The sequence below is a fragment of the Sinocyclocheilus rhinocerous genome, unplaced genomic scaffold (genome assembly GCF_001515625.1).
Source record: "Sinocyclocheilus rhinocerous isolate Xijiao unplaced genomic scaffold, SAMN03320098_v1.1 scaffold1065, whole genome shotgun sequence".
Lineage (NCBI taxonomy): Eukaryota > Metazoa > Chordata > Actinopteri > Cypriniformes > Cyprinidae > Sinocyclocheilus > Sinocyclocheilus rhinocerous.
Window position 1 is genome coordinate 1,628,373 of NW_015628720.1, and position 18,143 is coordinate 1,646,515.

The window sequence follows — 18,143 nt, forward strand, 5'->3', positions numbered from 1 at the left end:
AGCTGAAATGATACGCGTCAAAAGCAAGGTCAGAACTGGGATTAGAGGCTGTTTTGGGGGGTGAGGGATAGCTGAAGCTGTCAAAGGAGATGCTCTTTTGGCCACAGATTCCGTTCACATGAACAGTTGGGTTTTGGAGATCAGCTCGGGTATTTATGGGCTGGATTTTAGGGGTTAGTGAGGGAGTAAATCCCAAAGAGTTGGGAAACCAGTGTTTGTATGTACGCATGAGATGGGATGGGAGGATTGACCAAGGTCCTGTTTGTAAGCGGTTCTCGGTAGGATTCAGGGTCACTTTTTGTTGACAGGCGGCGGTGACATTCAAAGGATTAGTAGCTCTGTGGACATGAGGCTTTCAACCTCTTAAAATAAAGAGAGAGAGAGAGAGACTCAAGAAAACAAAACGGTAGTCAGACAACAGCAGTTTCTCAGAGTGAGACTGGACATGGCCCACAACAGACACATGCACACACAAACATAAACCCAGTAACACATTTGAAGTGCGGCCGCTAAGAACAGCCGAAGCCGAGATGGCAGTGACGGGGGCTGAAGGTAAGAATTGCAGCAGTCGCACAGCTGTGCATGTCAGGTCACCACAGACAGAACTAGAGTGTACTCAATTCAGTACCAACTATTTTCTGACAGGTCTTGTAGGTACAGTGGCAGTGTAGGAGGACTTTCTTGTTGTCCTTGAAGTGTTTTGAGTGCAGTGATCCTAAGCAAAGTTTTGGGTGGAAACAGATGCAATGGTCTATCAAAACAAAAACAGTTTAGGGAAGCTAAGGTCATGGCCTTGAGTCAGCATCATTTTTCGGACAGACTTTGATTTGTGTGTTATGTAGAAGATACTGAAGCTTGTGATCTTATGGGAAGAGTGATTATGATTAAATATTTATGGTAATTTTATTTCTCAATCAACAAAGCTAGATGGAATATGCTCCAGTTTTGTGCCAGATATCCTTTAGCTTGTCGACAGTACCTATGGTTATGCAGCTGGCAACAGTCAGTATGATGGGCACAATCTCTACTTGATATGGAAGTTTCTCAGAATGGCTTAGAAGAATGGAATCCTTGACAAAGGGATCTGGTTCTTGCCAAGGATAGCACCTGATGCGGCCACTGTGGACCATGTTCCTAACTGTTCAGGGAGAAGTCACACCCAGGGCTCAGACACTTGATCTGTCCTCACACAGACATAACTGTTTTATAGGGCAGTGTGTCTGCAGCTGTGCGCTGGCCTAGTGACTGACTCTGCAGGCCTGAATCAATGGCCTGGGAATGCACATGGCATCCCAGGACTATTTACAGCAAGCGTGTTGATATGAGCCATGAAACATACATCAACCCTGTTGTTTTGAGCAGTGACAGGAACTCAGGAACTAGTACAGCACTTCTGTAAATGCTTGTTTGGTTTCAACACGACTTAAAAATGAGACCATGTTTATGGAATTGGCAGACATAGGCCTTGGGAGATGACTTCATGAATTCAACAGCTTAATGTTACTGAGGTGTGTTTAAATGTGCCCCTATACAGATATGCCACGGCAGTTCCCAAAGATTGTTCTGAGTGATGTGGATGAGGAAGTTCGTCTGCTGGCGGAGAAGGTGTATGCATCGGCACTGAAGGAAGAGGACACAAAAGATGCCCTGTCCATGTACACTGTCCCTGAGGACTGTCCCATAGGCTTGCAGGAAGCCAAACAGAGGGAGCTACTCAGAGAACTGGCTGAGCAACAGTCAGAGGAAAGTGCCAAACGGTCAGCATCAGTCTTTAGTGTAGATTACTATTAGTAGCTTTGCCCTGCTTGAAACACCAGGCTGTACCAGACTACGGTGGACAAACTGGTCTTTGGAGCATGATAGCTGGTTAGCTGCTGGCCCAAAGTGGTTTTGTACCAGCTTGATCAATATGGTCTTCATGACTGAAACCAGGTCCACCAACAGTACTTCATATTTTGTCAACATTTTTATATTTATAAATAAACTATCTGCGAAATCAGATTCTAGTTACACAGATATTCCATATCATAGTAGCCAAAAAGTCTCACCTGAAAAAAAATGCTGCGCTGCAGAATCACTCTCAAGCGCTCACAGCTAGGCGTTTTCAGCAGAGCACCAGGCGTTTTCAGTTGGCTAAAAATGCTTTGGTGGACACGCGGCCTTAATGACCACTTTGGACCATCTTGAAAACATGTCAAACCAGCTACCATCAGGAGCTGGATTTTATTGTATTTTCCAGCAGGGCAATTAATGATTTGACACACATGCTTAATAAATGTATTATTTAAATTTTAGCTCCTATTTGCTTTAATCCTTTATAGGAAGAAGCGTTTTAAGATGATTCGATCACAATCCATGTCACTACAAATCCCCTTAAGTACGGATAGTGTCCGGGGTGTGGTGACACCCCTCATTTCTCCTTCATCTACCTCTTCTTCCACCTCACAAAATTTCCCGGAGTATCAAAGAGTCACCATAAGTGGAGACTACTGTGCTGGGGTGTGTATTATTAGAATTTACAAACAAACAACTTTCTCTACTTTATGCCATAATTTGTTGAAAGTTTAACCACCAAAGGTGCTTTTAATAGCTGATCATGTTTTAACAATTGTCTTTTGTCTTACAATAACTATATACTTACAGATTACAGTTGAGGACTATGAGCAAGCAGCTAAAAGTCTGCTAAAAGCTCTCTTTATTCGAGAAAAATACTCAAAACTGGCATATCACAGATTCCCACGGACAACTGCACAGTTTCTATGTAATGCAGCAAATGAAAGGTGGACAGAAGAAGATGAAATCCTTCCAGGTACATCTGTATTTGCTTAAGGGTTCATAATCAGACACGACATGAAGAAAATGTTCTTTCTCTAGGTTTATTTTAGGCCAGCCCTTCTTAAAGTCCGGACTCCGGTCTGGATCCGGACCGGGAGGAAATTCGATCCGGACCCACCTCCACTTCGTAATTCAAGTGCACTCGTATCACTCAGACCTCCGTGGCACACAAACACAGGGACGCACGAACCAGTGTTGCAGTTTTTACCGACTTTTTGTAAGACAACTAACATAGCAACTAGCAACATTTTGGATAAACCTTTTAGCTTTCATTCAGTAGAATAATGTCACTGGTTTCGCCCTGCGAGCGTGAGGTTTTTCCCAATCCGGCAGAGTTAGCAGTACATTCAACTGACCGAACCGCAACAGACTTGTGAATGAATGAGTACAAAACAGTGTTTCCAAAAACCTATCACTGTCTGGGCATATGAACATGAATGTAGTTCGTCCGTAAATATGCACATATTTTGTTACACAGACGGACGTTCGTGCTGCATGATATAGCTAAATAAAGTAATCTAATTCACTGCTGTATAACAGCGTATTGCAGTTATAATTCAAGATTTTAGCAATTAAGTTGAAGTAACTTTAGGTTACATTGAAGTACTATTTCAGAAATAGAAAAAATGTACATGAGAACTGCTTTATTGGGCATTTAGTTGTATAAAAATGCAGTACTTTATTTAACAGTTCAGAGAGTAAACGCAAGTACGACTTGATTACGTCATGAATATGATAATTAGCATATATAAAGTTGAATTGTTATATATAGTTATAAGCATGTTTAGTAAAAACAAGTTTTGTAATAACAATTATTTCGGACCTTTTGACATTGATGAGAATTCAGATTCGGACCTTTGAATGTAAACTTTGAGAACCCCTGTTTTAGGCTCTATAAACATTTCAGATAAATTGTTCAAATTCAAAAAAGATCAAACTGTTTGCCCAATGTTCCTCTTTATTCCCTGCCTAAAGTCCCTTCCCAAGACATCAACTTTGAACTAATTTTAGAAGACATAAGAGCTGACATGAGTTATGTGTGGCTCAACTAAGAACACTTAAAAATTCTGTGGTAGAATGGGAACGATTCTCTCTCCTCTGATGGGAAAACCAAACTTTTTTATGCTGGTCACCACCAAGAGATACTGTATGGTCTACTGCTGTCTTCTTACTAACTTAACCAGCAAAACTTTCTTGGTCAACTAGCTTCACCAGCTATGTTTTGCTTACAGTTTTTTTCTTCTTCACAGATATCTGTCCTTGCCCTGGTGAGTGAGAGGACCCTTACAGCATGGAGAATATTCCAGACAACCTCAATTATCAGATGAAAATGAAGGATGGCATTATTTATGTATATGAAAACACTGAAGCTCTGAGTATGAACAAACCACGTTGTCTGCCTTATCCAGACCTGGAAACATTTGCCATTGACATGAGTCATGTGCTCGCCATGATCGCCGATGGGCCTACGTAAATCCAAAGACTATAGAATACCCAAGACGTGTCACTCGTATAGTTTTGAATGGGGAAAAATGCAACGCTCAATATGGCTGCTCAATTGCAGGAAGCCCCACCTTCTGAATGAAAGAGCCAATCGCTAATCGGTAAAGTCAGCGTGTCACTGCATCTGCCGTTGGAAGTCCCGGTTGCTATAGAAACAGTCAGCGTTCTGAGACATGCTCTTAGGACTGCGCATGTGCACTGGCTGATCTAGCCTGAAAAATAAGCTTTTATAACGCTATTTGAGCAAAAGTAACAACATTTATAACACAGTTGTTGTCAGATTTCTTTGGTGATTTCAGATATGGAATTTAATCGTAAGCTTAGTGAACAGTTTTGGAGAATTTGATGTTTCCCCATTCAAAGAGATAGGAGTTGCACTTGCATGCCCGAGAGGCGTTTCAAAGATGGCCGCCGAGTGACATGACTTGTCTTAAAAGAACTTTGGTAAGTCTCCAACCAATTTCACCATAATGTCAACAATTCTCCTTATCTGCATATCCAAAAATTCTGAGATCTAAAGCGGTATTTTATTTCTTTAAACAGTAAGACCTATTGTCATAGACGATTAAATTTCCTTGGGTCAAAGTTTTACCTACATGAAATGCTCAACGAAATGGCGGAACTAAAAGAACTCAAGGGTGTTCCTCATAGAGATTTCTACAATGTCAGAAAGGTATAATTTGACACACCCATTGGTATATGCAAATGTGATTTCCCCTGCTGTCTAAATGTACACAAATGCTAACTTACAGGTAGACACACATATCCATGCAGCAGCATGTATGAACCAAAAACATCTACTTGATTTCATCCAAACCACCTATAAAACTGATGCAGAGAGAGTTGTCCTTGAGAAAGCGGGGCTTAAGCTAACTCTCAAACAGGTGTTTAACAACCTGAATATGGACCCTTATGATCTTACTGTAGACTCCTTAGATGTCCATGCCGTAAGTAACATCTTATCTACAGTACAGGTGCATCTCAATTAGGGCTGGACAATAATTCAATATCAATATGTATCGCGATATAATTTTTTTTCAGGGTTGGGGATGAAGGATGGAGTGAGGACTCAATATTGCAGGAAGGTAAGGGCTTTATTAAAGGCAGAACAAAACAAAACAAACAAAAACTACCCCATCGGGGAAAAAACAGCTGGCAACTTGACTGGATGGCAGGACAAGGCACACGACAGGGAACATTCAACGACGAACTGGCCCAGGACTGCAAACACAAGGACAATAAATAGAGAGCAAATGAGGACGGTAACGAGGGAACACATGTGGGGCAAATTAACCAATAATCTTGAATTTATTTAATACACGAGTTTCACAATTTGAGTTGAATTACTGAAATAAATGAACTTTTCCACGACATTCTAATTTATTGAGATGCACCTGTATATGTTGTATATGTTACAGCCCAATGATATGCTGGTGGCTTGTACAGTATGCTTCAAGTTTAGTCTATTTACAGGGCAGACAAACCTTTCATCGCTTTGACAAATTCAACTCCAAATACAATCCAGTAGGAGCAAGTGAGCTACGGGAAATCTACTTGAAGACTGACAATTACATTAAAGGGGAGTATTTCGCCCGCTTGATCAAGGTACAGTCATTTTGTCTACACAAGTCTATAGAGATGCACCTTGTTTTCATTGTTTTCAGATTATATTAGTACAAATATTAATGCATTTATTTGTGTTAATTTCATAAAATGTTTTTCCAGTGTAAAAGTGAACATTTTGAAACTCTAAGAGCACAGTTTTGTGCCAAAAACGTAGAGACAGTCTAGATACCAACTACTGTACTAATGAGCAATAGTTTACCTGTTGAGGGCAAATGTAAAGTTCAGCTAATTTACATTTACATTTTTTTTTTTTTTTTAACAGAATTTTTTTCCAAAATGTACTTATATTTCTCATTTAAGAGTCTTCTGTGTCTCTTTGTCTCTTTCAGGAAGTAGCACATGATCTGGAAGAAAGCAAGTATAAGCATGCCGAACCGCGACTGTCCATCTATGGGGGAGTGGGAAAAGTCTCTCCCATTGGTTTATTCAGCACAAAGTGTACTCTCCAAACATGCGCTGGATCATACAAGTGCCCAGAATATAGTAAGCATAGGGTGACCATACGGGCCATTTTTATGGGACACGTCCTTGCCAGGATTTCTATATTGCCTAAAATATCCAGGTTTTGGCTGTTTGCATTGTGCAGATCGATTGTTGTATGACATTCGCGAGAGCAGAGCAGAGCAGACAACTCCTTATGCTTTCGAATCGCTCTCGCTGTACTTTGGTGTAATACGATTGGTCTGCGCAGCGCCGCTTCAAGTCGAACAAACAAACACACCTAACGTGTGCGTATTTGCATCACTTTGATCGTTCTCTGTAGATCCCATCTTCTCACGCGCCACGATTGGTCGATTATGTACAATGCTTGCATGTTATTGGTCAAACTACTTTGGATGTTTTAGGCAATATAAAACTCCTGGCCAGGACGTGTCCCATATAAATGGCACATATGGCCACCCTAAAGTAAGTAGCTACATTAATTCTACATTTTCAGAAAGTATTCATTTCTTGTTTTACAATTATGTGATGCTTATTTCTTTCAGTGACATTTTCAAGTCACGCAAGTTGATTCCTAATTTTGCCAAGATGCTTGAGAACATTTTCCTTCCTCTGTTTGAGGCTACAGTGAATCCCCAGAAGCACAAAGAGCTCCATGTATTTCTAAAATATGTAAGTTCAAGGTTCATAATAGATTCATGTAATTGATTTTAAACACCTCATGGCCAGATGTATATGTGGACATTCCCTTTTACTTGACAGGTTTGAATATTACAGTAATTCCAGTGAATTCAAATTAATGTGTCCAGCATACAATAACATTCTAGAGAATTGTGTGCTTTCAACATTTTAAAAAGTTTGAGGAGGACATTTTTTGCTCCAGCATGAAAAACGTGACTAGTCTGCACAAAGCCCAAATCTGAACCCCACTCAACATATTTAAGGATTAATTAAAATGACAACCACAAGTCAGGCCCCATCAGCCAACGCCTGACCTCTGACTAATGCCTGACCTCACTAATGCTCGTGTCTGAATAGGAGCAAATTCCTGCATCCATGTCCATGTACATCTAGTGGAAACCTTTCCAGAAGAGTGGAAGCTGGTGTCCACATTCTTTTGTCCATGTAGTGTATTTTATATTTTTGTTTTGATTAATTCATGATCAAAGTTATTGCAATGTTAGAACATTATTTGAAATCACAGGGTGCACTTCAGATTGATAAAAACGTTTGCTATTTTTTTCTAGACTTTACTCATAGGATGTCCCCTCTTTCACAGGTGACTGGCTTTGACAGTGTGGATGATGAATCCAAACATAGTGATCACATGTTCTCTTACAAGAGCCCCAAGCCTGAGCAATGGACAACAGATGACAACCCGCCCTACAGCTACTACCTCTTCCACATGTATGCCAACATCATGGTGCTCAACAATCTCAGGAAGTATGTGCTCCATTATATCTGTTCCACACACTAACTGGAAAATTCCATTAGTTGAAGGGAGAGGCATTTCCCATAAAAATAGGAAAAATGTCTGCACTGAAGGAGGACGTAAACAGAGATTACTTTAATATTTGCAATAAAGATCTTCCACGATACCCCCAGGCTTTGATAAACCTTGAACAAGTACTGGAAGGCATTCAGGAAGAAAAAGTTTCCAGTTGCATGTGTGAGTGTTTCACTATGCACCAGGACATCTATAAATACCACTGTATCAGTAATACACACATATTGAGTTACAACTGAGATACTGTTAAAGCCTATGGAATACTGTCAGTAGAACAAACTGACATCATCTTTCCACTTTATAAAGGATGGATTATGGACTGGGCCAATGGGGTCAGTATCCCAGGGCCTTTGAATGCATTGAAGAGGTATAAATGTATTTGCACTGGAATTACAGTAAATGCTACAGAAAAAGTTTCAGATAGCCTAAATAGTATGCATTATTTGATGACATCTAAATGCACTGGATTTACGTCAAAAAAGTAATGGATCTGACAAAATCAATATGACAAATTACATAAAAGGATGTCATTTTAGGGGATATCCACAGGCTATCACAGGATATCTTTTTTCAATTTATGTTTTAGTATGCCACCCTAGGAGTTTTGCTGGCCAGAGGTCTCGTGTTGAGATACCCATTATGCCCCATTGTAGATGTAACACATAGACCAGTGGTTCCCAAAGTGGGTGCCGTAACAACTGGCTAGGGGTGCCGCAGAATCTTAGCTTTTTTCCAAATTAAACAACCTAAAATAACTATCGTACCATATAATAACCTTTTACAGTATATATTTAAAAAAATAGCCTATATCAAAACACCAACATATAAACATGTCCAAACGAAAATAAATAAGCGAAAAAACACTGATATATTTCATACTTATTTAAAGTTTAAATATGTATTTACCGCCAATTGGACTGTTCTCAGGAGAGAATCGCCCCGTCCGCTCTGCTCAGCACCGCCCTTTGTACTGGTGCACGCTCAATTTCATACCTATTTCACGCAGTGACTGACAGGACACGAAATTCGTGTTGCTGCGATAGACGGTGTTGACGGTTTTACCGATGTGAAGCCGCAAGTTCCCGCAACACCGGTTATGTCATTGCCCACCGTGGCAGAGCCCCCACCGTCATTTTGATTTTTTATAGTAATAAAAATAATTTAGTTCACTATAATTAAAACTGAACGCGGCTGCTCAATGCAGCATGCCGAATGACAGTCGCATCACAGATCAGATCTCATTTATCTCGTGAGGAGAAGCTGACAAGAAGAGAGAGGTGAGACAGACAAGACGATGGCAGAAGAGTTTCAAAACGACATGCAAAAGCACATGTTTTAAAAATATTTTGGATTTTGAAAAGCCTGTTGACTTCTGCCATTTATCTAAGGTGATTTTGTAAGTTTTTAAAAAACATTAGTTGCTTATTTATTTGGTTCCATCGTGTTTGCTGATTTAAATTTATTTAAAGTATTATTATTTTTTTACATCAAGTATGCCGTGTCTCGAATCTTTCTTATTCGTTTTGCTAGTAAACGAACATTTCTTATTTATTTGGTTCCAGTGTACTGATCTTCAGTTTTGTATAGGCTACCTAAACTTTGTCTAAGTTATTTGTTATTCTATATTAGGCATATAGCATGGTGTATTTTTACTCGTTTTGTTAATAAAAGTTCTATGTTCTACGTTGTATTTTGTTGTTGCTTGAACTGAATTCAAGCAATTGACACTGAATTGCCGCTAATTTGAAAGTGAAAGTAAAATGCGCACGGCGCTTTTAAGCTATTTAAAAGCGAAGGAAAGTGAGGAAAAGAGGGAAAACTCAAACGAACTATAAACAAACAACTGCTTGACGTTATGAGGTCAGGTTTGAACAAAGCAAATGAGAAACTAAATAAAAAATAGAATTTCAGTTGTTTATTATTATTTAAAGAGTTAAGTATCAATCTTTAAATGTGCTTTGTTCCAATGATTCCCACATGGTTCAAATCAGTCTGTTGACATGTGTCATCCAGTTCATTCATTTGAATGGGTTGTTTCACTTCATATTATGTCTGTTGTGATGCATTCATAAATTCATGCTGCTGTTTATGCTTCATTTGTTGTTTGCTCATCTGGATTTAATTTCGAAAAAAAAACAACCTTTGGTGGGGAAAACAATATTAGTTCATAAAAAATATATATAATTCTGAGACCATTTAAATCAATTAATATGCCACTAAAACCATCCTGCCACTGTATTGCAGTGAATGGAACTTTTTCACCTTTCCGGGTTTCTCAGCAGCGGAAGTCATCATAGTTGGGTAATACTTCTATAGCAGTGAATGGGGGATTACATCAAATATATTTTTGTATTCCTATTTGCTCAAATAGCAAAAGAAAAACTCCACAATAGTGTCTTCAAGACTTTCAAAAAATGGAAAAAAAATAGAGAGAGACTGATAACAATAATCAAACAGGGCTCACAAAATTGCTAGCCCAACGTCCCAGGGTTATTGTGTTTTCTAGTCGGGCTACCAAAATGTATCACCGCCCTGCCCAACGGCTGGATTAAACTTCAAAAGGCAATGATGTAATTGAATACATATGAGCACTGCACGTTTCAAAGCCACCTTGTGGCAGACAATGAACTTGCATTTCCAATCAGCCTTTTTGCTGTTTATATTCAGATCAATGAATATCGACCCATGTTTTAACACAGCAAACACAGTTGTAAATGTGAAAGAAGTTAATGTGCCTTCTAAAAATCGAAACAATTGACCGTTCGCAAAGACCCACCCACCCTTAGATACTGTTGCTATACCCAACAAGTGACGCAGTGTACATATTTTCAGAGCCAACAATAATATAACGTGAAACCTATGAAAATGGTTTATAAAAGCACATGGCGCCATATGTGCTTCATATGTGCTTCACCATTTATATGCTACCAATTGGACAAATAATCAAACGCTATGGGTTTAACTTCCACTGTTACGCAGATGACATTCAAATTTATTTTAGCGCACCTTCCACCTCAGTGTTTCCTCCGCCTGCATTAACAAATTGCATCCTGTCATAGTTTGATGAGTGGAAGATCATGAAGCGATGCGAGGTTAGCTGCATTGAAAACAGATGAGCGCACATGTGCAAATACAGCTCCCATTCGGGGCGAAGTTCACGGGATTTTGTCCACAGAATGTTAAGAGCACACGTTTTAACATATTATTTTATTATTTAACACTCAGTATTTTAACTTAAGGGCTGCAAAGCCATGCATACAGCGCCGCACATTGACAAATCTGGTACACAAAACAAGTACTTTAAAGGAATTCCTTTAGCTTATTGCTGTTACTGTGGCAACCAACAAAAGCACGGCTTAACCCTGCGCACATTTTTATATTTAGTTATATTGAAAAAGTTGCACATAAACTACAAGATACTAATTCTCACTTATAACCACCTTGGTCCTACATATTTATCTGACTTACAGTACTTCTGCCTTATGTTCCTACCCGCTCCTTACGATCATCTAGTGAGGGATTGTTAGTCACCCCTAAGTTTCGTCTGGTGACTATGGGAGCTAGGGCTTTCAGTGTTGTGGCTCCCAGATTGTGGAATGCTCTTCCCCAAAACATCCGTCAAGCATCCTCTTAAAAACACATTTTCTCAGTCTGTAATTTGTACCATGTTATGGATGTTTATCTACATTCTCTCTGTATCTCTAGCGAGGTTAGCTGCATTGAAAACAGATGAGCGCACATGTGCAAATACAGCTCCCATTCGGGGCGAAGTTCACGGGATTTTGTCCACAGAATGTTAAGAGCACACGTTTTAACATATTATTTTATTATTTAACACTCAGTATTTTAACTTAAGGGCTGCAAAGCCATGCATACAGCGCCGCACATTGACAAATCTGGTACACAAAACAAGTACTTTAAAGGAATTCCTTTAGCTTATTGCTGTTACTGTGGCAACCAACAAAAGCACGGCTTAACCCTGCGCACATTTTTATATTTAGTTATATTGAAAAAGTTTCAATTTAAGCCCTATTCGCACGAGATTAGTATTATCTGGGGACCTTGTGTGATTTTGAAATCGTCTAATTTTATGGCTTAATATGTTACCATAGACAATGTCCAATCCCACTCATACGGTGTTCATTTTACTTGTGCAGCTCTTAAAAAGGGTCATAAATTGCCTTAAATTGACTTTTTTTGTACTTAGTAACATAATTTAGATTACTCATTTTAGGTCATGTATTTTGACTTCTTTTTAGATTACTTTTTTATCTAACTTGTTTTAAACTTACCATTAAACATACAATATTGACCATATTGACAGTATATAATCGGTGTCACTGATTACATACTGTACTGATTCAATGACTGTGTTCAAGGTATAGTATACAATTCTGTATTTTCAGCAAAGCAGAATTATGAGTATTTCTATGCTGGTGTCACCACTGCCTTGAATAAAGGACCAAGACCACAAATTGAGTAATCATGCACAAAAATATTAATTGTAATCTTACTGTCACTAGCTTTAATTACATAAGTACATCATGATTATTGGTGTGTTTTCACTGCAATCAATTAAATCTCCACAATTTCTGACAAATTCCATCAGTTAGGCTGCAAATCAGAAGTCTTGGTGGGACTGAAAAGTCCACTCTGAGCAGAGCTGGGTATATGACATGTAATCTGGATCACATGATCAGATTCCAAAAATCAAGTACTCGTAATTAGAGTATATAACATTTTATAATGCTCCTAATCAGATTAAAGTTATTTTTATGGATTACATGATTACATATTACTTACACAATGGCAGCAAATCATTCTTAATTTATTGATTCTCCCTAATTCTTTTTTTCTCTCTTTTAAATTTTCCTTTCTAAAAATCTTGCTGTGTATCACACCATTTAGCTTTGACTATATTCACAATATAAAATGGCCAAGTAAATGTCATGTCAATAATTTTGCAATCCATGCAAAGGATCCCCACAAAGAGATTCCTAAACGTTTTTGTCAGCCAGACCCCTATGACATGAAATATTTACATGAAATATCTCTGAGGAAGTTAATATTTCAATAATTCAACAACACATTTGCATGTTTACAGTTCGATGTCACTTAATGATCACATTGGCCTGCAGGTAAACAAATTAAATATTTCTATTTTTAGTGTTCACGGGTTTAAATCATTTATTTTATATTTTTATGATTGAATTAATTATTAGCTTTTTATCAACTCACAAACCCACTACAGTTTTTACATTAAGACCAGATTGGGAAGCCCTGATTTAATGTAATGTGTAATGCATTTTATGATGTTGAATGTTGATAAATGGAATACATTTTCTCTCTCTTTGCTTTTGTATATCAATATGAATATGGTATGTTTAACGGTAAAACAAGCTAGATAAAAAAAGTAATCTAAAAAGTAGTCAAAATACATTACCTAAAATGAGTAATCCAGATTACATTACTAACTACGATTTTTATCATATAATCTGTAATCAGTAATGGACTGCAGTTTGAAAGTAATCTACCCAGCTTTGCCTCTGAGTGCCCGTAATAGCAACTGTGATGTTGTATGCTAGCCATAGTACATTTTGTCTCTTAATCAATATATAGTGTATTCATTCTTGAAACTGAAACTTTATTTTTCTCATTTGCTATAATTTCTTAATATCTGGACATTATATCTGCAACAAAACAAGTTCAATCATTTTCTGTCTTCTGGTTGTTTCAGCTTGTATATGTGTGTTGTCACAGGGAACGTGGTCTTGGTACCTTTCAGTTCCGTCCACACTGTGGAGAAGCTGGTTCTATCACCCACCTGGTTTCAGCTTTTCTCACTGCAGACAACATTTCTCATGGCTTAAACCTGAAAAAGGTGAGAAGCACAAGATTAGTCCAAACTATAGCGCTCAGTGGCACTTAAAAGTGAGGAAAAATGGGCAGTGCACTTTTGAATTTTAGTTCAAAGTATAATGCAATATAATTCTGAAAACAAGATACCAAATATCTTGTACTTTAATTGATGCTGGTGGCAAAGAAAATGGATTCAGAGTTCAGATCTTCAGCCCAAGTCTATTCTATTCATGAAGTTGCAGATGAGACGTGTTTTTTACTACTTCATTTGATTATGTACTTGTTAGTGATGAGTCCAGAGTCAATGGAGCCTCTGATGCTGTACAGAAACATGCAAATGGAAGCAGCCAGGCCTATGAGTCTGATCAGAGCATTTGGTCTTATGATCAAACTGAACAAGCTATCATACGTAATACATTTGTGTGTGTTTTTCCAGAGTCCAGTGCTGCAGTACCTGTATTATCTTGTGCAAGTGCCCATTGCCATGTCCCCACTGAGCAACAGCAGTCTGTTCCTGGAATACTCCAAAAACCCACTGCGAGAGTTCCTACACAAAGGCTTGTGTGTGTCGCTCTCCACTGATGATCCCATGCAGTTCCACTACACCAAGGTCAGACTCATACAACCATCTTACAGCTGGACCCCAGTTTCCTAAATGTACCTAAAGTACCCCCTAAAATGCTCTAACCTTTCAATAAATAAACTCAATAATGGATTTTAACCCGTAAAGCCTGACTTGTATAATAGTCAGATTTTTTTATTTTTTTTTACATCAGGCCTATATGATTCCTATAGTATGATATAGTGAGAATATGGAGCAGTAAGAGCAGTAAGTGTTCATCTTGAAATATTACTACAGTAACAATATAGAAGTAATTCTGAAGCCCTATTCAGACGGTAATTGTTTCTCATGGGGACGCAAGGTATTTTCAACATTTGCTGGGGCTATTGCGGTCCGAATCCAGATAACCTGCCTAAAAATTATCAGCTGAATAACCTTTTTTTTTTTTTGACAAACACCAAGGTAGAATCCACATTTCTGAGTTTATACACGAGGGGATAAATCCAAAAGTCATTTTATAAATCCCTTTTGACCAATGCCAACCACTGTAAAGTAACTGTTAGGCTTCGCTGTATTTGCATGCATTTTAAAGATGAAAACTTTTCAATACTAAAATGCTGGAAAGTATTTACAAGAACAATATTTCATCACCACTCCTCTACAACTGTTAAGAACAAAATAAGGAAAGACAAGAAAAGCACGTAAACATGTGAAATGTGTCATTATTATGGCAGCAACAGTTATGCATATAAAGTTAAAAGAAATAGACTAATTCTACCTCTAATCTTATTTGGGAAGTAATAATTTGGAACTATTTGCAAATAATATTTTTAAATATTCGCACATTCACTTGTATGCCCAATAGGCCTTGTCGAAAACGCAAAACGTTTCATGTCTTGTCACATTCAGTTAAGAATTACATCACCTAAATTATACCATATTTTTAATTCTAAATGACGCACTTTGAGAAAAAAATTCGAGAAGTTTGCATCCCTGGATATACTGTCGTCGTTTAACATTTCTATCGTAAAACAGTTCTCAAATACTACTTTCATCTTACCTCGCTCAGTCTCTTCAACTGACGCTTGGTTTCACGCTGCCTGGAATTCGCGCTCTTTTTCTTTGAACAGTAAACCCCGCCTACTTGGAATTGATTGGCCATCTCGATCACATTGAGCGTTGCTATAGTCGGCAGAGGCAGACCAGCTTCACAAACAAGCCAGATCAAATGTTTATCTTTTATAAATAAGAGGATGCATTAACTTATTTCTGCCAATTTAGAGAAAACCAGCAGAAAACAACTTAAACCAATAGTGTGTCAATTTTCCTATTAAATAGGATATTTAAATAAATAATACATAAATATTATTATTATTTCCCTATTAATAAATTAAATGTGACCCTGGACCACAAAACCAGTCACAAGGGTCCATTTTTTGTCATTGAGATTTATAAATCATCTGAAAGCTGAATAAATAAGCTTTCCACTGATGTATGGTTTGTTAGGATAGGACAATATTTGGCCGAGATACAACTATTTGAAAATATGGAATGTGAGGGTGCAAAAAAATCAAAATATTGAGAATATCGCCTTTAAAGCTGTCCAAATGAAGCAATGCATATTACTAATCAAAAGTTTTGATATATTTACGGTAGGAAATTTACAAAATATCTTCATGGAACATGAATCTTTACTTAATGATCTTTACTTAATATAGTAATGATTTTTGGCATAAAAGAAAAATCAATAATTTTGACCCATACAATGTATTGTTGCTACAAATATACCCCAGCGCCCTAAGACTTGATTTGTGCTTTAGGGTCCCAGATAATAAATAAAACCTCTAAAATATTCATATGTGACCCTGGACCACAAAACCAGTCACAAGGGTCCATTTTTTGTCATTGAGATTTATAAATCATCTGAAAGCTGAATAAATAAGCTTTCCACTGATGTATGGTTTGTTAGGATAGGACAATATTTGGCCGAGATACAACTATTTGAAAATCTGGAATCTGAGGGTGCAAAAAAATCAAAATATTGAGAATATCGCCTTTAAAGCTGTCCAAATGAAGCAATGCATATTACTAATCAAAAGTTTTGATATATTTACGGTAGGAAATTTACAAAATATCTTCATGGAACATGAATCTTTACTTAATGATCTTTACTTAATATAGTAATGATTTTTGGCATAAAAGAAAAATCAATAATTTTGACCCATACAATGTATTTTTTGGCTATTGCTACAAATATACCCTTGCTACTTATGACTGGTTTTGTGGTCCAGTGTCACAAATATTAATACAATATAAAACATAATATCCAAGCACTGAATTGAAGTGACTTGAAGCGGTGTTTTGTTCCTGGCCGAATCAGTTTTTGAGCGAATCGCTTGAGTGAATGATTCAATTACACTCACACTTGTCGCCACCTAGTGGCGTAGTGATGTACCTTGCAAAAGTCTCACTGAAAAATGCCCCAAAATTAATGCACTGACTCTTATAAAAAATCATAAAACATTTATAAAATCATCAATTTTTGGTTAAATTAAATTTACTTAATGCATTTTAATTTGAGGTAGGCTAGACAATTGCCCCTGAGAAAATTGCAACTGCACATGCTTTTTTAATATATAATATGTGTATACAGGTATATTGTAATTGTTTTACTACTGCAGGAGGCTTTAATGGAGGAGTACACTATTGCAGCCCAACTGTGGAAGTTGAGCACATGTGACGTGTGTGAGATCGCTAGGAACAGCGTCCTGCAGAGTGGCCTTTCCCATGAGGTAGTGCACATGCTCAGTTCATAACATTATGTAAAAATTTATTCGGCACAACACTGACGTATCTTTGCCATTTTCCCCAGGAGAAAAAGCATTTCCTTGGGGTCAGTTACCTGAAAGACGGACCAGAGGGGAATGACATTCGCCGAACAAATGTAGCCCAGATCCGCATGGCCTACAGACACGAGACACTGTGTAATGAACTCAGCTTCCTCGTAGATGCAGTAAAGTCAGAGGTCGTTGGGTCACAGTAGTTGTCCAATAAGCCCTCTGTGCCCATATGATTGCTATTTTTATAAACAGTAGGAATGAATGCACAGGGACCCAAATGTAATGTTGTTTATTATCTAGTCTTGCTCTGATTCTCAGATTTCTAATACCCAGCCTTCTCGTAAACACCATCGTCTGCCTATGCACTGCAGCGACTTGAAACGGGTTTGGCATACTTGACATTACATTACATGGGTAGTGTCTCCCTCCTGTGGAGATTTGTGAACTATATCCTCAAAACATTTATGTGCAGCAGAAATAGGCAGACATCGAGATGCTTCTCTGGCAAAGAAAAAGGTCTGGAACATTCCGCCACTGCTCGGCAGAACATACAAAGAAAAAAAACCCTAAAGGATTAGCTTAGATATTTATACAGCCTCAAAATGTTGGTTTATGGTCAGAGCTGTGGTTTGTCAGGTAGAGCATCATTTCCTGTGCATTCTTCGCTGTCCTGTCAGTAGTAGAAAACCATAATTAAATGGAACAAAAAACTTAAAAAACATCTCACATGGTTGCCATTTTAATTAATGCAGCACATAATGTTTGTAAAAAGGGAAAAATATTAGTGTTTGATTTTTTTTTGAGAATATTTTTAATGTGTGGTACATTGGTTAATGGTTACATTTATTTAATGCAGTGCCTGTAGTGTACTGTATGTTTTCTGAGGACAGCATATTTATTCCTTGAATTAACTTTAACCCAGTTTTTTTTCTTTTTATGTTTCATTTGTGGAAAACAATTTTGTAAATAA

The 18,143-nt window shown here is 37.8% G+C and overlaps 2 protein-coding genes across 2 annotated transcripts; both read left to right on the top strand.

Moving 5' to 3' along the window:
• Positions 1-445: 445 nt before the first annotated feature.
• On the top strand, positions 446-1,852 carry LOC107738351 (AMP deaminase 3-like). Its single transcript, XM_016550098.1, has 2 exons — positions 446-552; positions 1,535-1,852. Exons 1-2 carry the CDS (start codon positions 531-533, stop codon positions 1,789-1,791), a joined length of 279 nt encoding a protein of 92 aa, XP_016405584.1. The 5' UTR covers positions 446-530; the 3' UTR covers positions 1,792-1,852.
• Positions 1,853-4,758: 2,906 nt separating this feature from the next.
• On the top strand, positions 4,759-17,989 carry LOC107738364 (AMP deaminase 3-like). Its single transcript, XM_016550114.1, is given in 12 exon segments — positions 4,759-4,782; positions 4,859-5,011; positions 5,091-5,285; positions 5,812-5,943; positions 6,294-6,357; positions 6,360-6,447; positions 6,951-7,077; positions 7,685-7,848; positions 13,673-13,793; positions 14,208-14,381; positions 17,015-17,125; positions 17,206-17,989. Coding segments are annotated over 12 exon segments (1,524 nt in total). The 3' UTR covers positions 17,377-17,989.
• Positions 17,990-18,143: the final 154 nt, after the last annotated feature.